The sequence below is a fragment of the Bison bison genome, unplaced genomic scaffold (genome assembly GCF_000754665.1).
Source record: "Bison bison bison isolate TAMUID 2011002044 unplaced genomic scaffold, Bison_UMD1.0 scf7180017864456, whole genome shotgun sequence".
NCBI lineage: Eukaryota > Metazoa > Chordata > Mammalia > Artiodactyla > Bovidae > Bison > Bison bison.
Window position 1 is genome coordinate 9,745,037 of NW_011495018.1, and position 22,808 is coordinate 9,767,844.

The 22,808-nt window shown below is 38.1% G+C and overlaps 1 protein-coding gene across 3 annotated transcripts in view; it reads left to right on the top strand.

The window, feature by feature from the left end:
• Positions 1-22,521, top strand: part of ATE1 (arginyltransferase 1) — a 161,124-nt gene extending 138,603 nt beyond the window's left edge. For all 3 annotated transcript variants that reach the window (XM_010859227.1, XM_010859229.1, XM_010859228.1), the window contains one exon: positions 18,438-22,521. In XM_010859227.1, the coding sequence (XP_010857529.1) occupies positions 18,438-18,616 (179 nt within the window). In that variant the 3' untranslated portion in view covers positions 18,617-22,521. The remainder of the gene's footprint in view (positions 1-18,437) is intronic.
• The last annotated feature ends 287 nt before the right edge of the window (positions 22,522-22,808 follow it).

Below are 22,808 nucleotides of genomic sequence, written 5' to 3' on the forward strand. Positions count from 1 at the left end.
CACCCCAAATGCTATAAACATTTGTTATACAGGTTTTTGTCTTAGACTTTAGTTTTTGTTTCTCTGGGCAAAATGCTTGGGATTGTATGCTTACCATACAATTGTATGCTTACCATACAATTGCAGCGTTGTATGGTAAGTTGTATGTTTTTAAGAAGCTGCCAAACCATTTTCCATTTAGTTATTGCCAAACTAAATGCCAGACATTTCTAAAGTGGCTGTACCATTTTATATTACCACTAACAAAATATCAGAGACATAGGTTGTTCACATCCTTGCCAGCATTTGGTTTTGTTACTGTTTTTAAATTTACCTGGTCTAATAGATGGGTTGTGGTATCTCACTGTGGTCTTTGTGTTTCCTTATGAGTGTTGACCTTGAATGCTTTTTCATGTACTTATTTACCATCCAAACATCCCCTTAGGTGAGATGTATCCTTCCATCTTTTGTGCATTTTCTAAATGGATTGTTTCCTTTTATATTGTTGAGTCACAAGAGTTCTTTATATGCTCTAGATACAAGTCCTTACCAACTTGTCTTTTCATCCCTTTAAAAGGTTTCACAGAGCAAAAGTCAATTCTGATGCAGTCCAGTTTTTTCTTTTATGTGTCATGCTTTTGGTGTTATGTCTGAGAACTCTTCACTAAGTCCTAGGTCTCAAATATCTTCTAAAACTTTTATATGTTTACATATAGCATTTAAATCTATGATCCATTTGAGTTAGGGATTCCCAGGTGGCTTGGTGGTAAAGAATCTGCCTGCCAATGCAGGAGACGAGGATTTGATCCTTGAATATCAGGAAGGTCCCCTGGAGGAGGAAATGGCAACCCACTCCAGTATTCTTGCCTGGGAAATCCCATGGACAGAGAAGCCTGGCGGGCTACAGTTGGTGGGGTCACACAGAGTCGGATGTGACTGAGCACACACTTTAGAATTTCAAATAATTTTTGTATAAGGTGTGAAGTATAGGTCAAGATTTAATTTTTTGTTTATGGATATTCAGTTATTCCAACACTGTTGAAAACTTCTTCCTCCACTTAATCACTTAATTGCTTTTTTTTTGAAGTAAAATATTGATTGGCCATACTTGTATGGGACTTTCTGGATTCTCTGTTACATCATCAGTTGATGTCATCATGTGATTTTTCTTCTCTGTAGTAGATTATGTTGACTGGTTTTCGAATCCAGGATGCAACAGCCTGGCATCCCTGGAATAAACTAAACTGCTAAATTCTGTTTACTGACATTTTGGAAAGGATTTTAGCATCTGTATTCATATAGGATACTGGTTTGTAGCTTTCTTTTTTGTACTGTCTTTGATTGGGGTCCACTCTCTTTTACTTTCTGAAAGAGGTTGATAAAATTAATGTTAATTCTTTTTTGTTTGGTAGAGTTCTCCAGTGAAACCATCTGGGTCTAGATATTTCTTTTTCAGGAATTAATTGCAGGTTCAGTTTCTTCACTAATTATAGAAATAATTATTTTTTATTGCATAAGTTGTCGCAGTTTGTGTTTTTTGAGGTTGTTGTCTAAAAGTTTCCTTTCTTGCTAGGCTTGTCTCTTTCCTGGTCATCTGGTTAGATAGAGAAGGCTTTTCTTCTTACTTTTGTTTTTTATTTTTTTCCTTTTTGTCTGTATGTTGGTGTTTCAAGTTTACCAGCTTTTCCAGTATGCCATCTGGAATAAAAGGGCAAAAAAAGAAAACTCAGGAAGTTCACAACCATGTCCCTCCTTGTGTCAGAGTCCCTACTTGCCTGTCACCTTCTCTCACTTTCAGTGTCTTCTTAAGTTTATTTTATATATGATGCTGTCCAGGGCTTTCTGTAGTACTTAGTGGGACAATAGGGAAAAGTAGATTGTTTCACCTTTCTGCGAGTGGAAGCGCTTGTCTTTTATTTAATTTTTGAAAAGTCCAAAGGACTTTTTTTACTAGTTAGGAATTTTTAAGCTATCATTCTTGTTTTAGCTGTGTATTTCTGACTGTATCTTGAAAAATATTAAACTTTATAAGTAGCTCATCTGCAGCAAATAGATAATTGAGAAAAATCTGTTAATGTATTACCTGGGGTCAAAATTGAACCTAATAAAATCTGATCCAAATCTTATAAATGGACTTTTTATATCACTGTACTATTACTTCGTATATTAACTTACAGAAAGATTAGAGCTGCCAGTTTTAAGTCTAAAACTTCAAAAAAGGATTTAAAATCAAGTTTTAAAAGAGTAGATCTGTGACAGTAACAAAGCACATTTATGATATAGATGGTTCCACTGTGACAGTCTTTACTATTAGGCTTTGATGGTCTTAAATGTTAGATGGGCTTCTAAGGGATCCTCAACTTCTCTCTTGCTCTCATCTATCATTAATATACTGGCTTTTAGTCTCCCCAGATTCATTTTATCATATGAACAAATGAAGTTAAATAGAAACCTGCTATCTTCTAATATAAAAATAGTGAATCAGAACATTATTGTACTATGATATAAAATGACCACTGAGTTGGTTTTATCCATGCTTTATTTGCGCTGTTATTAAGGCACACCTGAGTGTTAGGCTCTCCATTCTGAAATTTTAATGGAAGCAGAGATGAAAAGTGTCCTTATGAATGTGGCCATATAGGATTTTTACTGCTACATCCTTGTGAATTCTTTTTTTTTTTCCCCAAGTAATTCTCTGTGCTGAACAATATTTTAAAAGCCAAGAAGCAAGAAATTGTTACTATACCCTTATATCCATGCAGTAATATTTTTTAGGGGTTATGTACTTCTGACTACTTGGGGAGGGGTCATTCTGCACCATTATCTGTAGGCCTCACTTCCGGGTACTGATGATCCTTGGACATCAGCATTTCTTAAAGCTTCTCGTGTGATTGTAGCATGCAGCCAAGACTGAGAACCACTGCACTAGAATTTGGCTTACTGTATTGAATGTGTTCTGTTGAGAGTCTGAAATTTTCCGTCATTAAATCTTAACATTTAAAAAAAATTTTTTTTATTAATAGACTTTTTAAAAAGTCTATTTTAGGTCTGCAGAAAAACTGAGTGTGAAGTACAGAGTCTCTGTGCTCTCCAGTCCCCCACTCCCTGTTTCCCCTGTTATTAACATCCTGCATTAGTATGATACATTGGATCAATATTGGCTTATCAATTATAATATTATTATTAACTGAAGTGCAGAGTTTACATTGGGGCTCAGTCTTGGTGGTGTGCATTTTCTGGATTCTGAAGAATGCATAATGACATGTATCTATCATTGTGTTACTGTGCAGAGCAGTCTCATCGCCCTGAAGAGCCCCTGTGCTTCCTCATTTGTCTCTCCCTCCCCTCCCAGTCCCTTAAGCCAGTGATCACTTTACTATCTCCATAGTTTTGCCTTTTCCAGAATTTCATATAGTAATGGAATCATATGGTATGTAGATTGGCTTCTTTCACTTAGTAATACGCATTTAAGTGTCCTTCATGCCTTTTCATAACTTGATAATGCATTTCTTTTCATCACTGAATGATAATGCATTGTATGCATGTACCACAGTTTGTTTATCCATTCACCTGTTGAAGGAAATCTTGGCACACATTTGCTTCCACATTTTGCAGTTAATGGGCTTCCCTGTGGCTCAGCTGATAAAGGATCCGCCTGCAATGTGGGAGACCTGGGTTCAATCCCTAGATTGGGAAGATCCCCTGGAGAAGGAAAAGGCTACCCACTCCAGGATTCTGGCTTGGAGATTTCCATGGACTGTACAGCCAGGATTCTGGCTTGGAGATTTCCATGGACTGTACAGTCCATGGGGTCACAAAGAGTCAGACAAGACTGAGCAACTTTCACTTTCACTTTGCAGTTAATGAATAAAGCTACTGTAAACATTTATGTGCAAGTTTTGTGTAGATATGTTTTCAGCTCCTTTGGGCAAATACCAAGAAGTACAACTGCTGGATTATATGGTATAAGTATATTTACCCGTTCTTTTTTAATGGTTGCATACTGTGATATGTATTATTGATAATAACTCCCCTCCCCCACTGATGAACATTTGTTTATTTTTAAAATTTAAGTTACAAATAATACTACAACAGAGTTTATACATCTTTTTTGCACACATACTGATATTTATGTAGAATAGACTCCTAGAAGTAGGATTGCTCTGACCAAACAATGTGAATTTGCCCTCAGCCGCACATAATATTATCAAATCTCCCAAGGCTCACAGAAGTTTTGGCTGAACCTGAGGATTTGGAGGTCAGACTTGGAAGTGGTAATTGAATCCATGGACGTGGATGAAATTTCCTAGGGAGAAAATGTAGAACAAGAAGAAAGAGCGATCTAGAACAGAGCACTGTGTAACTGCCCACATTTAGCAGTCAAGTGAAGAATTGCCTTGGAGGTACGAGAATAATCAGGGTCAGTGGTGTCAGGAAAGCAGAAGGCAGAGTGGGTTTCAAGGAGGAGGAAGTGGTCCTCTGAGTTTACATTTTTCTGAGGATGATGAAGACCACCTGTATTTTTTGTGTTGAAGGTCAGGGGAGACCCTTTGACCTTAGTGAATAGAGGGAAGGTGACTAAACTTAAGGTACATGTTGAAATAACCTATGGAGTGAGTAGGGGTGAGGAAATGGCCAGTAATGTAAATGTTCTTTAAAAAAAGGTAGCCTAAAGTAACTGTAAGAAAAGGTAGAAGTCACAGAGAGTTTTGTTTTTGCCAGATGGCAGAGTCTTTAGCTTTTGTGAAAGTTAGTGTAAAGGAATTAGTAGAAAAGTTGCAGAAAGTTCCAAAAAGTAACACTTGAACTTGCTACTCGCCGGCAGCTATTTATATAGCATCTATATTCAGTTGGGATTTATAAATAATCTAGAGATGATTTGAAGTATATGGGAGGGTTGTGTGGCTATGTGCAGGTGCTGCCATGTCTTATATAAGGAACACGTGCACCCTTGCAGTTCGGTGTCTACTGAGGGTCTTGGAACCAGTCCTCCATGGAGGCTGAGGGACGACTCAGGGATGGAGCTGAGATCAAGAATGAGGATGAGGGCAGATTTCTGGATTGAGACCTTCGGCAAAGAGAAGTGAATTTGTGTTTGCCCTCATGGTAAATATTGTAATTTCATATTTGATGTTATGCCCCAGGAAATTCTTAAAATTTTGTTTTTGCTGCCTGAAGCTGCTTTAAGAAGTTTCTAACGTAATTCCCTGGCAAGGAATCAAAATCAGCCCAATGCCAGATTCACTTGAAATTAATATTATAGCTAACTTTCATTGTAATTGAGAATTTGACTTTGTAACCAGTGAGGTCATTACCATCATGGTAATAGCTTTCATGGGCTATCAAATATGGTGGAATTTAAAGGTATTGATTTAGAAAAAACTTAATTTGTCCAATCAAGTGAGCAGCATGGATCCTTAATGAACTGATTCTGTGTATTTGAAAACTAAAAAAAAAAAAAAATTATTAGCTATTATTCATATATTGACATATTAAAAATAGTATTAACTTTTGCTTTGCCCTGTTTCAGAGCTGTACTTAAGATTGTTATTCTTGATAGCTAAATTTCCAGATACTATGAAGCTGGTAAGGATCTCTAACTTGCCAGAAAAGAGAGAATATGAAAATGCCTCAGTAAGCTGGAGTGATGAGAATATATTAGAACAAAACTTAACAATGAAAGAAGTAAAAATTTAATGCTTAGGTTTCAAAAAGACACAGATACGAGGGATTATGATGGGAGGCTGAAGAATATAATATAGCTTAGTGTTAGTCGCTCAGTCGTGTCTGACTCTTTGCAACCCTGTGGACTGTAGCCCACCAGGGTCCTCTGTCCACGGGATTCTCCAGGCAAGAATACTGGAGTGGGTTGCCATTTCCTTCTCCAGGGGATCTTCCCAACCCAGGGATCGAACCCAGGTCTCCCGCATTGCAGGCAGACACTTAAATCTCTGAGCTACCAGGGAAACCCATAATATAGCTTAGTATTTGTTAATTTTTTAATATGAAATAATTGCAAATTTACAGAAAAATTGTAAGACTAATACAAAGAACTTCTGCATGTGCTTCACCCAGATTCCCCAGTTGTTAATGTGTTTCCACATTTTTCTTATCATTTCCTTCCTTATAGTCTGTATTTTTTTCTGAATTATTTGAGGGTAAGTTGTTATAGTCTCTTGAGCTGTTATCCTTAAATACTGCAGTGTGTATTGCCTGAAAACTGGTACAGTTTCGTACATAGAGTACAACCATCGGAGCCGGGAAAACAGCATTGATATGTTACTACCATCCAATCCACAGACCCTATTCAGATGTCACCGGTCTTTCCGATGATGTCCTCTGTAACACAAAACACATACTCACGAACCTCCTTTCCTTTCTCTTTCTGATCCAGAGTCAGGTTGAGGTCAGGGGCTGTGTCTATTGTCATGTCTCATCGGTCTTCTTTTCTCTGTGTGCTTCTTTTCCTTAGTGTGTACGCTTGTGTTTTTGTTACCTTGACATTTTTGAAGAATTCAGCCCAATTACTTTGTAGACTGTCCCTTAATTTGTGTTCATCAAAGGTTTATAACTGGATTCAGGTTCAGTAGTTTTGGCAAGAATATCCTGGGAGTAATATTGTGTTTTTATTGTGTCATCTGAGGAGGGGCACCTGCTGTGGATTCATCTGCTGTTGATTTACCTCACAGCCAACAGCTTAAGTTTGTATCACTTTGTAAAGTATGTAGGTGCCATCTCTATAAACTTGATAAGTTATTTTGTATATTTTAGTAAATAATTATAGGGAGATGCTCTGGGACAATGTAAATATTTTACTTTATCAAATTTTACATTCATTGATGATTCTTATTTGAAATAGCTGCCATATGATTTTTCTCCTTCAATCATCACTTCTACTTTTCTTAGTTGCTATTCTACTATAAGAAAGCTGTCCCTTTTCCCTGTTTGCTTGTTTATATCAATGTGGACTCAAGGAATCCTAATATTTTGGTCAATTTATTATATAACCTTCTTAGCTTAGTTGGTAAAGAATCTGCCTGCAATGCAGGAGACCCGGGTTTGATTCCTGGGTTGGGAAGATCTCCTGGAGAAGGAAATGGCAACCCACTCCAGTATTCTTGCCTGGAGAATCCCGTGGACAGAGGAGCCTGTCTGGCTACAGTCCATGGGGTCACAAGAGTCGGATGCGACTTAGCGACTAAACCACCACCACCGTTATATAACCCACTACTCTCATTGTTTACTTTGAATGCTCAGATTGTCTCAGACTTGGCCAGCAGGCGCCTTTTTCAAGATGACTCCTGTATTCTTTTGACATATCTTCAATATTTTTTGAGCATTTACTTTCTGGCACAAAGTATTCCAGGCTCATCTTGTACTTTCTCTGACCCAGCTCTGCATTCAGGCTCTTCTCCAAGGAATTCTAGTTCCCTTTTGTGGAGAGTACAAGTAGGAAAATAAGATCTGGGCAATATGTATGCTCATTGCTACTGGGGTTTCATTGCTTCCAAGCCCCCTCCGCAGACGGATCCAGGAAATACACTTGCGTACACACACACTTCTATCCACTTTCGTGTCTATATGTTGGTGCAGTGTATAAATGCCACGAGTTTTCACTTATTGCTCCAATTCTCATCTAACCCAGCAGAATTTGTTCTAGTCTTCTCCTGTACTAGCCCCGCTCTGGACAGAGAAAATCCAACTCTCATTTTTCTCGATATGTTTATTATATAATTCCTTTTATGTAACTAATCTCTTGACCACACAAGCCAGAAATGGCTTGGGCCTGTCAGCCCTGAACTCGCAGCCTCTTTGGCCCTGACTCAATACCCAGCAGCAGCTGTACAAACCAACTTCCCCTTTGTCTTTGAGAAATCTGTAATGGCACATTTTACATGTTTCAATTGACATTTATTATTTTGTCAGTTCTTAAGTCTAGCCTTTATAAGGGTAAACACTGGTGGAAAAGGAAGTATTAAAGAGTGTATTTAAGGATCAAAACAAATAGAATAGAAATTTGAAAGAATACAACCTTTATTCAGCATCAGAAGAGGTTTTTATTAGCATTTTACTTAGATAACCAGTATCCAGTATATAAGTAAAGTCCTCGTGGCAATGAGCAGGAGGTAAAATTGGTGTGACTTTTGTATACTGTTGGCTGTGGATCCAGCACTGTCCTGTTTTCCTCTGGTGACCTTCTACAGGGCTTTGATGCCATAATATCAGAACTAATCTGGAGTTCTTTCTCATTGGAATCATTTTGATGAATTAAGTTTTATATTGTTTTTGGGAGTCAAGAGGTTTTTCTAGTCATTATAATATCATGAGCTTGATTATGCAGGGTTTTTCCCCTTAAAAAGTGATACTTCCCCCAAGACAGTTAGGTAAGAAAATGAAATAAAAGGCATCCAGTTTGGAAAGGAAGACATAAAACCATCTTTATTTGCAGATGATTTGATATTGTGTATAGAAAATCCTAAAGAATGTACTAAAAAAACTCTCAGAACCAATAAATGAGTTCAACAAAGTTGCTGGATAAGAGATCCACATACAAAACTCAGTTTCATTTCTTTATACTTGCAGTGAGCAATCTCAAAATGAAATTAGGTAGACAATTTTATTTATGACAACATCAAAAAGAATAGAATTGTTAGGAATAGGTTTTTAACAGGAGTAAAAAAATTTATATTCTGAAAAATACAAAACGTTGAAAAAATTACTTAAATGGGGGGAAAACTCCATGTTCATGGATTAGAAGAGTTAATATTGTTAAGATGGTAGTACCCCTCAAATTGGTCTACAGAATAAATGCAGTCCCTGTTAAAGTAACAGCTGGCTTTTTTGCAGAAATTTATTGTAATCCTAAAAGTTAGCCCAAAGTTAAAGGAACTCAAAATAGCCAAAGCAATCTTGAAAAAGAAGAATAAAATTAAAGACTGTGTGGTTCTAGCATATAGATAGACATATATATTAATGGATTAGAATTGTGAGTCTGAAAAGAAACTCATATTTATGGTCAGTTGATTTTCAAAAATGATACCAAGACAGTTCAGTGGGCAAAAGATGATAATCTTTCAACAGATGGTCTTGGGTCAACTGGATATCCACATGCAAAAGAATGGGATTGATTCCCTATTTCACACTATATACAAAAATTAACTCAAAATGGACCTAAATGTAAGAGCTAAAATTATAAAACTCTTCAGTTCAGTTCAGTCGCTCAGTCGTGTCCGACTCTTTGCGACCCCATGAATCACAGCACCCCAGACCTCCCTGTCCATCACCAATTCCCGGAGTTCACTCAGACTCACGTCCATCGAGTCAGTGATGCCATTCAGCCACCTCATCCTCTGTCGTCCCCTTCTCCTCCCGCCCCCAATCCCTCCCAGCATCAGAGTCTTTTCCAGTGAGTCAACTCTTCTCATGAGGCGGCCAAAGTACTGGAGTTTCAGCTTTAGCATCATTCCTTCCAAAGAAATCCCAGGGCTGATCTCCTTCAGAATGGACTGGTTGGATCTCCTTAAAACTCTTAGGGAACAAAAATAGGAGTACCTTTTCATGACCATGGATTCAGTGATGGTTCTTATATATGGCATCAAAAGCACAAGCAACCAAAGAAAAACTAACTTCATGAAAATTAAAAACTTTTATACTTTTATATGACATCATCAACAAAGTAAAAAGGCAGTTCGTAGAATAGGAAGGTATATTTGCAAATCATATTATCTGACAGAGATCTAATATCCACAATATATAAACAACTCTAAGAGCTAAATAAAAAACCCAGTTTAGAAGCAGACAAATAATTTGAATACAAAGAGAATATATGAATGACCAGTAAACACATGAAAAGAAAATGTCATTTGCTTTGTTTGACCCAGTGCAAATGAAAATCACAGTAAGATGCCACTTCATACCCACTAGAATGGCTGCAATTAAAAAAAAGAAGTGTTGATGAGGATTTAGAGAAATTAGAACCTCCATACCCTGCAGGTAGGAATGAAAAATGGTTCAGCCACTTTGGAAAACATCTGGCAGTTCTTCAGTAGATTCAGCACTGTTACATGATCCAGCGATTTCACTTCTAGGTGTATATTCAAGAGAAATGAAAACACACAAAAATTTGTATACAAATGTCCATACAACAGTACTTACAATATTGCTAGTTTAAAAGTGTAAATAATCCCGTATGTCCATCAACTGCTGAACAGATAAATAAAAATGGATATAGTCATTCCCCCTTAACCCTCAGGGGAGGTGTTCTAACCCTGCAGTGGATGCCTGAAACCATGGGTATACTGAGCCCTGCATACATGTTTTTTCCTATATGTACATGCCTATGATGTTAATTTATAAACTATCCATCGTTAGGGAATCTCCAAATGCCACTGTCACTACTCTTGCACGTTGGAGCCATTATTAAGTAAGAGTTCAGTTCAGTTGCCCAGTCGTGTCCAGCTCTTTGCGACCCCCTGGACTGCAGCATGCCAGGCTTCCCTGTCCTTCACTGTCTCCCAGAGTTTGCTCAGACTCACATCCATTGAGTCGATGATGCCATCCAACCATCTCATCCTCTGCTGTCCCCTTCTCTTGCTGCCTTCAATCTTTCCCAGCATCAGGATCTTTTCCAGTGAGTCATCAGGTGGCCAAAGCATTGGAGCTTCAGCTTCAGCCTCAGTCTTTCCAGTGAATATTCAGGGTTGACTTCCTTTAGGATTGACTGGTTGCTGATCACCAAGATGGCTACTAAGTGACTAACTGGTGGAATACACCTGACAAATGGATGACTGGAGGGGTGGGGTGGATGGTACAAGATCTCATCACACTACTTAAAAGAATGCCCAATTGAAAACTTATGGATGATTTATTTCTGGAATTTTCCATTTAGTATTTTTGTACTATGGTTTGACCAAGGGTAACTGAAACCAAGGAAAGCAAAACTGCCGTCAAGGGGGACACTGTATACCCCTACAATACTGTATTGCTTTACAGAAAAAGGAGTGAAGTGCTAACACTGCTGTAATGTGGGTGAACCTTGAAAACATCATGCTAAATGAAAGAAATCAGTCACAAAAGGTCACATACTGTCTGATTCCATAGAGAAAGAAAGCAGATTGGTATTGCTTAGGGCTAAGGAAATTGGGAGAAGTGAGGAGTGACCACTAATAGGTATGGGTTTCTCTGTAGGATGCTAAAAATGCTCTAAAATGGACTGTTGTGAAGATTGCAGCTCTCTGTGACTACACTAAAAACCATTGATTCATACATTCTAAATGGGTGAATTGTATGGTGTGAGAGTTGTCTCTCTAAAAGTGAAAGTGTTAGTCACTCAGTCGTGTCCAACTCTGTGACCCTGTGAACTATAGCCCTCCAAACTCTTCTGTCCATGGGATTCTCCAGGCAAGAATACTGAGTAGGCAGCCATTCCCTTCTCCAGGGGATCTTCCTGACCCAGGGATCGAACCCAGGTATCCCACATTGCAGGCAGATTCTTTACTGTCTGAGCCACTAGGGAAAACCATTGATTCATACACCCTAAATGGGTGAATTGTGTGATATGAGAATTGTCTCCATAAAGTGAAAGTGTTCGTTGCTTAGTCGAGTCTGACTCTTTGCAACTCCGTAGACTATAGCCCACCAGGCTCCTCTGTCCATGGAACTCTCTAGGCAAGAATATTGGAGTGGGTTGTCATGCCCTTCTCCAGGGGAGCTTCCCAACCCAGGGATTGAATCCATGTCTCCCATATTTGAAACTGTCATTACATAATCTTTTACAAATAAACTAAGTTTAGATTTGTTTTCTTAGTTTTCATTTTTACAAAAAATTATGAGTGAAATGACTAGCAACAATGTTCCTTATAGAATTTGAAAATGTGTAATTCTCCCTGATGGGATTCCCAAATCGATTTTTGAGCCTCCCACCAAATGGGCTTGAAGGCTTTGCTGACTGAGTTCAGTTGATTTCTGTCTTAACTGCTGTGCATTCCCTTGCCTGGCCCTTGCTGTCCCATACTAAAAAGCTTCCTCAAATTTCTCTCCACCTTCCCCACATACTCAACTGTAGCAATTTAAACCTCTTGTCACTTTAAAAAGTTCTAAATCATATTTGACTTCGAACTTCACAGAGTTGAATTTGGTTTCGCAGTTGAATTCTATCACATATTTATTTGTTCAGATTTTCAAATTCCATCTTGTCAAAGTTTTGCCCATCTGTATTCAGTTTTGTTAATGTTGCCGTGTCTGCCATTTAGACTGCTATCTTTATGGAAATCTGTAAAGTATGTAACTTGTTTTTATGTTTATGCTGTCACGTTCATGCAGTGCTGTAACAATAAATAGTGAAGTTCAGAAAATAGACTGTCTTATCAGTTTCTGGAAAGCCTAGAAGTTACAAAGTCTCTTTAAGAATAATGAATGAGGTAAATCCCCATAAGAAGTAAAAGTAGAGCTTTGATCTCTAGATTCTTTTCCTTTGAAAGCACCTGAGATGTACAGTTCATCTCCTGTGAATAAAAAGTTGGGAGGAAATCAAGCACTTGTTGCCCACCAGAGTTTTCCTTGAAGATTAAAACATCACAGAGTTGACAGCATGTTTGTATCACTTGTGATCAAACACTCATTTCAGAAAAGGGTTTGCAAAATTGCTTTTGGTTTTTATTTCATGGAATAAAATTGTGATGCATTAGAGAAAGAAAAGATGGAAGAAGTTCTTGCTGGCACACATTTTTAAAAACATCTCAAAACAAGATGGCAGTGTATCTTAGATCATGGCAAATGGCCTTTAATCTCAGGATGGTTTTGTTTTTCTGTATCTTCAAGGTCCTCTTAAGAAGAGACTTGTTGTACTGTGTGGATTTAGTTATGTAGACCTTTGTCTACAAACACTGATAACATCTGTCAGGCAGGCAACAAATAGGATTCACAAGAGGGTTTCCTAAGGATTTGGGATGCATTTTCTTTTTAACTTTAGTAAATAGACCAACTAATATTCAGTGTTTTAAGTATCTGGTAGAGTTTTTCTTGTTTAGGTTTTAAACTTAGATTTAATACAGTTTTACACAATATACTGAGAATCACAGTATATTTTCTGCCTTTGTTGCAGATGTAACTAATGATTATAAAACTGAAGACCATTAAATCCAGAAAGCATTGTTTTGTATAATAATCATCAGTGGTTTCTGGAGATAATACAGTACCCATTAAGCAGGTATTTGATCTGATTTCCTGGCCTTAATACAAGATGTGGCTACAATGTGACCCCCCCCCCATCTGTATTTAAGTATTTAAATGCAGCTCTTGGAATTGTTACACATTGATAACTTACTGAGGCAAAGCGTAGAGTGGTAGGAGAAAGGATTGTATATGAGAGCTGACATCCCTCTCTCTGTTTCTGTATTATTTGAGTTCCTAAAAAAGCATTATTGTTGAAAAGATACAAAATAAGAAATTAATGTGCATTTATTGAATATTCTGTAATTTCATTGATGGCTAATTCCTAGAAAATGTCAAATTAGTTCAAGTTACTGAAATCAGGCAGTTTAGTCACTCAGTCGTGTCCAACTCTTTGCGACCATGTCGACTGCAGCACGCCAGGCTTCCCTGTCCTTCACCAGCTCCTGGAGCTTGCTCAAGTTACTGAAGTATCAGGCTTTAAAATATTCATAATGTATCATTTCTTTGTTTCTCTTACTGTGTGTCTTGTTGATCTCTGTTTCAAAACTACTGGCAGTCTTAGGTTGATATTTTGGCACCACTGGGTAGGTAGAATTCCACGTTTACATTCTAAATTTGAGTTGCAGTCTAAGTTTTTTTTATGTAGAGAAAGATACACTTTAGTGCTACTTTTTATGTGTATGTTTTAGTCCCCTTTTTACAGTCAAAGTGTGATGAGAAAATTAAAGAATTTGGGACAATTAAGGAAGCTAATTTGTATTTCAATAAATTTATAAAAAGTTTCAATTCTCATTATTTCTGGTGAATTATTGATAGAGCACCAGGAATACAGCATTTGGATATTAAACAACAATAACAGTAACACAATTCCCTGAACTTCCGAGGTGTTTGAGCACTGAGGTCAGATATGTTTGCATCTCCAATGACTTGGATATATTAACATTGAAGGGAATTAGGAGAGGATTTTATAATTCATGATTACCACTTTTTGTGGTAATTATATAAGATGTTAAAAAGCCAACATCTAGTTGACACCTACTTTTTAAGTATCTTGAGCATTTAACTGCTTTAATCCAGAACAAAGACCTTGAAAGTATTTGGAATAAAAAGAACTATTGAATTTGATTTCTGTGCTGTAGGGCTCTCCAAAATGCTATAAATTAATTTAGAAGTCTCGATGGAGGTGAAAGAGGAGAGTGAAAAGCTGGCTTAAAACTCAGCATTCAGAAAACTAAGATCACAGCATCCAGTCCCATCACTTCATTTCATATAGATGGGAAGCAATGGAAACAGTGACAGACTTAATTTTCTTGGGATCCAGAATCACTGCAGGTGGTGACTATAGCCATGAAATTAAAAGACGCTTGCTCCTTGGGAAAAAAGCTATGACCAACCTAGACAGCATATTACAAAGCAGAGATATTTGCTCACAAAGGTATGTCTCATCAAAGCTATGGTTTTTTCAGTAGTCAAGTATGGATGTGAGAGCTGGACCATAAGAAGGCTGAGCACTGAAGAACTGATGCTTTCGAACTCTGGTGTTGGAGAAGCCTCTTGAGAGTTCCTTGGACTGTAAGGAGATGAGTCAATCCTAAAGAAAAATCAACCCTGAAAGTTCATTGGATGGGCATCATGAAGCTGAAGCTCCAATACTTTGGCCACCTGATGCAAAGAGCTGACTCACTGGAAAAGACCCTGATGCTGGGAAAGATTGAAGGCAGGAGGAGAAGGGGACAACAGAGGACGAGATGGTTGGATGGCATCACCGACTCAGTGGACATGAATTTGAGCAAGCTCCGGGAGATGGTGAAGGACAGAGAAGCCTGGCATGCTGTTGTCCATGGTGTCACAAAGAGTCGGACACAACTGAGCAACTGAACAACAGCAATGAAGTTAAATTAGATATATAAGTTAAAAATAGATTGAGCAGCATCACAGAACTGTTTGGAATTCAGTGGTTAAAACTTGTATATCATAGTGTTTTCCCCCAAATTTGATACACATATAATTTTAAAGCTTTTCCTGTAATCTTAGTAAATAGAAATGAAATATATTTTTGACAAATAAAACAATGCAAAATTTCCTGTTCTCTAGGAGTGTGCACTTTAAAATAGTTGATATAAATATACATAATGGTGGGTTTTTCCTAATCTTCTGTTTTCATGTTTATATGTCAAACTGGAAAAGGGTAAAAATTAGAGGGTAGCATTTCATTTTAGATAAGATAACGGCATGTCAAACTTTAAGTTCTTATTTGTTAGTGTGTTCTATTCATTTGAATCTTAAAAGATGTCTGTCTTAAGATATTTTAGGATAAGGGTTTAAACTGTTAAACATCATTCTACATAGTTAAATATAAACATGCTTTAAAATTCCATTTAAAAAATTCAAGGTTTTAAAAAGATGTAGAAAATTTTGTGCAGTTTTGTCAGTGTTCTTCTCTCCTTTGCTGTTCTTACTTATCTTTACTAGTTTTCCATTTGTATTAGCTTCTAAGCATACTTGGGGTCTTCCCAGGTGGCACTAGTGGTAAAGAATCTGCCTGCCAATGCTTGAGAGTCAAGAGACTTAGGTTCGATCCCTGGCGTCAGGAAGATCCCCAGGAGGAGGAAATGGCAACCCACTCCAGTATTCTTGCCCAGAAAATTCCCTGGGCAAGGGAGCCTGGCAAGCTACAGTCCATGGGGCCACAAAAAGTCACAACTGAGCACATTAAGCATGTTTGAATCTAATCTTTCCGTGCAAGTAGCATCTATTGCTGGGTGATGGAGATTCCTGTATTGCAATCCATGTACTTTAAACTCTCTGAAATTGACAGCAGGAACCAGGTTCCTCCCTTTTCCTTTGCTTATCATTTATCCTGCTAAAGGATGCGGCAACCTAGTAAATGTTAAATATTTAGTTGGTTTAAAGTATGTGGGTTTTCTGCTTCAGTTGGATATTTGTAAGGAAAAGCACATACTTTGACCATAGTGTGTCCAGCCAGGTATACCACAGCCAGTGATGTTGAAGCTGAAACTCCAATACTTTGGCCACCTGATGCGAAGAGCTGACTCATTTGAAAACACCCTGATGTTGGGAAAGATTGAGGGCAGGAGGAAAAGGGGACCACAGAGGATAAGATGGTTGGATGGCAACACCAACTCGATGGACATGGGTTTGGGTGGACTCTGGAAGTTGGTGATGGACAGGGAGGCCCGGCGTGCTGCAGTTCATAGGGTCACAAAGAGTTGGACATGACTGAGCGACTGAACTGAACTGAACATTTAATTCAGGAGATTGGTGATAATAGGCAGTGGTATTGCTGAGAGCCAAGCAAGGCACAGAGAGTTGATCCAGAGAATAGCAGTAGCAGGAAACCACTGCGGCCCCTCGGCTGAAAAGAAAAGGGGCCCAGGACTCGGGGAGGGCGATAGTAGAAACGGGGGTGGTTCTAGGCAAAGGGAATAGTTACAGATAAGTACTATTACAGGTTGATGTATATTTGTCCAGATTTTTTCTATGCTTCCCTGGTGGCTCAGAGGTAAAGCCTCTGCCTGCAATGCAGGAAACCTGGGTTTGATCCCTGGGTCAGGAAGATCCCCTGGAGAAGGAAATGGCAACCCACTCCACTACTGTTGCCTAGAAAATTCCATGGGCTACAATCCATAGGGTTGCAAAGAGTCAGACATGACTGAGCGACTTCACTTTGACTGTTAACAGGTTGACCTATGTTTGTCCAGATTTTTTCTATGTGTATAGTAGGCTTTTCATAAAAAGAAGAGTTGTTTATATTGAACCCGACTTTTTTTTTTTTTCATAGCCATCTATCTTCCTCTGTCTTTTTAATAGCCATATAGCATTTTGCCATGTGGATATGCGCTAACATGTTTGCCCAGTTCTCCACTGGTAGACATCTGTGTTGTTTGCAGTTTTTCAGTGTGATAGAGCATTGCTGCAAATATCCTTATATTGAGTTGACCAAAACGCATACATAAGCCCTGGTGTGTGTGTGTTTTTCTAGGAGAGTGGTTCTCAATCCATCTTTCAGGCTTAAGAAAACACTGATGTGCAGGTTCATTCCAGTCAGTTTTCAGATCAAGATCTCTGAGGATAGGATTCATTTAAAAAAAAAAAAAAAAAACTCTTTAGATGGTTCTGATATTTAGTCAGCCATGGAATGATGCTGAGAACTGGTCTTGCTGAGTCAGTGATTTTATTTTTTAAAAAAACATACATTTTAGAGATAACTGTAACACTGTTTTCTGTATTAGGCTTAAGAGCAACTGCCAATAATAGAAACTCAAAATAATTTGTCTTAAATAAGATAGTTTAGTTCTGTTTTAATGTAAAATTCTAGACAGAGGCAGTCCAGGGCTGGAATGGCCGTTTTATTCCTCAGAGTTCTCAGGTACCCAGGTTCCTTCTAGCTTTTGTTTTTGCCAGACTGAGGGAAAGCTCTTAACCTCAAGCTCAAGATAGTGGTTAGAGCTCCTACCATGACATTCTTACTCCAAGAGGCAGAATGAAGGAAGGGCTGAAAAATCCAAGAGGCAAAGGCCTGGACCAGCTGTCCTACCAGACCTGTCTGCTTGTGTTTCATGGGCTAGGGCTTAGTCACAGAACCACACCCAGCTGCACGGGAGGCTGGGACACAGGCTGCTCTGCTGAAAACCAGGAGTTCTTCTATATGGAAGAAGAGGAGAACTGATATGGCCATCTCTGTGAAAGCTGTAAGCATCTGCCCTCTTGCCCACAGCATGAGTGCCCATTGCTCCAACCTGACCAGCTCAAGTCAGCCCAAACTGCTGAGTCAGCAGAAGGCCGCACAGCAGTTACATGTTGACTTGAGAAGCAAAATAAATTTAAGTCAGATTCAGGAAAGGTGCTGGAAAGCTGCAAACTTCATTATGTATAATAAACTAATAGATTGAAGGCCACTTTTTAAATTGCTTACAATTCCTTGTCTTTCCCTAATGTTTGGATGGCATCACAGACTCAATGAGCATGAATTTGAGCAAACTCCAGGAGATGGTGGAGGATGAGGAAGCCTGGCATGCTGCAGTCCATGGGGTCGCAGAGTCAGACACGACTTAGTGACTGAACAACAGCAACAACAAAAGCAAGGCATTTGTTATTTATTAACATTACTCACGTTGATCTGAATAGTGCACCCCCTCGTTTGAACGTGCCGCTCAGAGAGGACATCTTAATATGTGGTTTATATATACTTCAGTATTCTTAAATTAGGACGTGAAAAGTGCTCTGGTAGGTGACTATTTAATCAGTAGTTTTTGTTCTTGCAGTGGACGAAGGTCGCAGCAAGGAACCTGACCGCCTGCAGGTGTTCTACAAGAAAGCCATAATGCCTTACGGTGTTTACAAGCAGCAGCAGAGAGACCCGAGCGAGGCGGCGGCCGTGCTGCAGTACGCGAGGCTGGTGGGGCAGGCGTGCTCCGAGCGGATGCTGTTGTTCCGAAACTGATCAGCCTGTTCGCCTCTCCCGCCCCCACCCGAGCTCCTGGGCGCTCCCGTGCTGCCCTGCCGACTTGTGCCACGGTGCGAGTTCATCACTCGGGGGAAACTCTCTAACCCTCCACAGATTAGACTTTCTAATTTTGATGGCTGCGTAGCTTTTCTAAAATATTTTGTGGCATATGTATTTGTGAAAACCTCATGGTTAATGATAAAAGATTTTAAAACTATGTTATGACATCGACTCATAATTGGGGTTTATCGTTTCCGAAGTCTGCTTCATGAGCAAGAGACGATTAACTTCTCTTGTTAATATTTTGGGAGCTAAAAATGTATAAGTGAACCTTAAGTAATTTAAATCACAGTTGTACTTTTTTTGTTGTTCTGTTAGAGAAATTACAACAGACTTTTTCTTCAGATCCACTTAAAACATCAGTTTCTGCTGAAAAAACGTCAAGTGTGGGGAAGGTTGGAATTCTGTTTGGTCTTAGAAAACGTCTTCTCAAGGGATCAGAACTGGGATGCTGTTCAGTGTTCAGTATCACTTTACTGCTGAATGTTACATCATGTAGTTTCACAGAAAACTTGAGAAAAGGAAACAGTACAAACGTACAAAAAAGGATGTTGTATTAACATCGAATGTCCGTTTACCCAGGACAGTCTTATTCATGTCTGCTGTCTTGGCGCGATTATTTTTCCTAGAATCATGTTCCTTTTTACTCTGCAAAATATCCCAGTTTGGACAATAAAATATGTGATTACCCTAGTTACATATTGTCCAAACTGGGGTAGTCTGCTTTATTTCTCAAAATCTAACAAGAGGTTTTGTTTTTAGAAAATTGGTGCCTCCTGCCTTGAGCTAAGCCCCTTGAAGGATACATATACACTAGTTTTTATTTTCTTAGAACTCAGGACACTGGTCTTTGGTTATTGGTTAAAAATTAGTTTCTCTCTGACTACTTTTATAGCTGTGCTACACATCGCATTTAGTTCGCATTGTGAACTCAGTTCCGGGGCAGGAGGCAAAAGCATCCACTTCCTGCTCTTTGATTTGGCAGTCAGAGAGGAGATACCACACGTAGTAATCTCAGCAAAGGTGGGCCCTGTGTCCCTCTGTCTCATCTCTCTGGTCCTTCTCTCACTCAGCAGTCCCTTGTCCCTCACCTTGAATGTGGTAGGCACTGTGCCGGGAGGCAGGGGAGGGAGAAGGCACGTCCCCTCATAATTGAGCCGTGCTGGAGACAGTGACGGACGGACGGACGGAGGAGCTTACTCTCCTGTGCGTCTTTGCAGCTGGCCACCATCTGCTGCCACCTGCCTGGCCACTGAGTCCTTTTCATTTCCTGTTTTGTCCATTTTCCCATTTTCTACTGATCTTTTTTTAAAAAAAAAATTTTATTAAACTTGGTGGCTTGATTTTAAACTTTTCTCCTAAATGCACTGAGTTGAGATATAAAATATTAGAAAATAATTCCAGCTAGCTAGACTACAAAGAAGGATCCCAAGAGAATGATTTTAAAAATCAAATGTCTAGGAGTTCAAGATCCAAATAAATTGCATTTATTCATTCACATAGAGAGTGTGTGTGTATGGGTAACACCTCCAGAGGGCAGGTGCTTAGCTAACGGGAGACAGTAGTGGTGACATGGGTTTTGCATACTCTGGAATTTTGTGCTTCAAAATAGTCTCCCAAGAGCATTTGATAGGCTGTTGTTTAGAACTGCCTTCAGAATCTATAGAACATTAAAAAAAAATTTCCCTCTAAAGTGAAGTTAGCTTAATTTTTTCATTTATGAAAAGGGTACTGTTAAGCAAATAAACTTGAAGAAAAGCATACATAATAAAGTAAGAGTGACCTGAAATCTTATTGAGTTGAAAGAAACTTCGAAATAGGACTTTAGAAATATTTTAAGTAATTTCAGTATTAAAGTCCATAGTAAAGTACTAGTACCCTAGGCATTGGAATGTCCAGTGTGATGTCATCAGGTGTGTTAAACTACTCTTATCGTAGTGATTAGCATGTAGGATGGAATTCATTAAGATCACAACTCAAGTACCAAATGAAGAGAAAGCTTGAATCTTCCTTTTTACCACGACTCGGGCTTCTTCCTGCAGAATTCAGCCCCCTCCCTAGGAACAGGGTGCTGTCCCTAAGGGTGGCCTTCTGGGTTGGCGCCAGTGAAGCTCCAGAGAGAGTGACGACTCTACTACGCAGTTGCTATATTCTATTCTTGTGTTGGTTTTTTGAGAGTAGGGACTGTATCAATCCTAATGAACAAATTATCTTCAAAAGACAATTATTTGTTCTTTGGAGCCCTGAGTGAATGTTGATAGTGCGCTAGGAAAGTACAGTCAAGGAAAGTGACTTGACTTGGTCAGTTGACAGTCTAGCTGAGGAATCTGATTTTATGTTAATGGCTTACATCTAAAGAAGGACATGTGAGGACATTTCCAAGACAGTTTATACCTTCTCAAGGCTAGAAGCTTTGCAACTGCAATCTTCACGTTGTAGTCTGTTTCTGGTTTCAGATTAAACTTAACACCTGCCTCCCTGTCTTGGGAACAAAAATGTAGTAAAGACTCTCCATGATACCATCTTTATTTAAATCATTTCAGTTCTGTGAGACTTTTGTCTTATTTTTTTAAATGTATTCTGAGCACTTTTCTTTTTTATTCTGAAAGATAGAGGCTATTATCAGATGAATATATTATTCATTTGATTAAAATTATTTAGATAAGAAATTTATGTTTATGTTTACTTTCAAACTGCTTATTCTAATTTTTATCCATTTTGCAAAATATCATTTGTATATGACTTCTTATGTATGGGAATTTGTTATGTAAATGAACCTTTTCAGATTTCTGGACAGTCTATGGTTTGATTTTATAGGCTTTTTTTTGGTAGGATAAAGATGAGAAAGATGATCAGTGACTTAAAATGTATCTATTGTTGCTTGCTTTAAAGAAGGAAATAAATAGAAACAGTTGGGAAATGTTTGAATTAGAAGAAGTCACTCAAATGTGTGTTATTTTCCAAAAGAGAACCAGTGACTATAAAAGGCAAAACAAGTTTGATTGCATGTGACATTTTTTGCACTTGTATATGCTTTTTGAACAGTCCATTTGATAAAGCTTGAATAAAACTTTCTTTCTGCAATGGCTCTTGTTGGTCATTACTTAAAAGACCTGTGTTTTCATCTGTCAGATTCTTAGATACATTTTACCTATAGTGAATATGCAGAAAACAGAGGTAAGACATTGACTGTATATGAATGATAGTGTTTAATTTTCAGTGATTAGAATTCCAGACCACTTGGTTTCCTAAATCAAAGCATGATGGATTTCTCTCTCAGGAATAAATAAAAGTAGAGCAAATCTTGCTTTAAGCAAAAAGTCTGGATTTTCACAAGATAAATTAAGGAGTAGACATTCTTTTATCCAGAAGAATTTGAAATAAGATTTAAGTAGCCAATTCAAGTATTAATTTCTCTTAAAAACTTCAGTTTTCAGAGGAATTTTCATAAATATGTCATAAAGCAAGATGTGCTTTCATTGTTCATAAGAGTCCATGGTATATTTATAGAATACATTTTAAGTCTTTTTACAGTAAAGGGGATCCTGGTAGGTTTATGATAAAATGAATCCTGTTTCCCAAGCAATTTAACTATTAAATTCCCACTAATATTTTCTCCGGAATGAAAATAGCTTTATTGTTTTTCTTATTTGAAATGGACAGTGTTCACCAGAAAACATTTGACAATATAGAAAAGTATACCAAAGAAAATAAAAATCGCTCATAATCCTGTCACTGTCACTTCTCTCATTCATATTTTGGTGTATGTCCTTTCAAACTTTTTTCTACCTATATGTATGTATGTATTTTGTTTTATTTTGAAATAAAAGTGAAATTATGGCATGTATATTGTTTCATAATTTTTTCATCTATATTTTTGAGCATCCTAATTTACTGTGAAAATGAAAATAGATAGGAAGAATAATCATTTAAATGGCTGCATAATATTCCACTGTGTCTATACTGTTTTGAGAAAGGAAGTTGAATACTTCAGCTCTTCATGGATGATGGGAGTTGTAATCGAGTGACGTTAATTACTTTTCTCAGTTCTTTGTAATGCTTGGCAACATGGTTTTTAATCCTCATTGCCTGATTCCCTTGACCTTTTGCTGGAGGATAGGAATTTTCT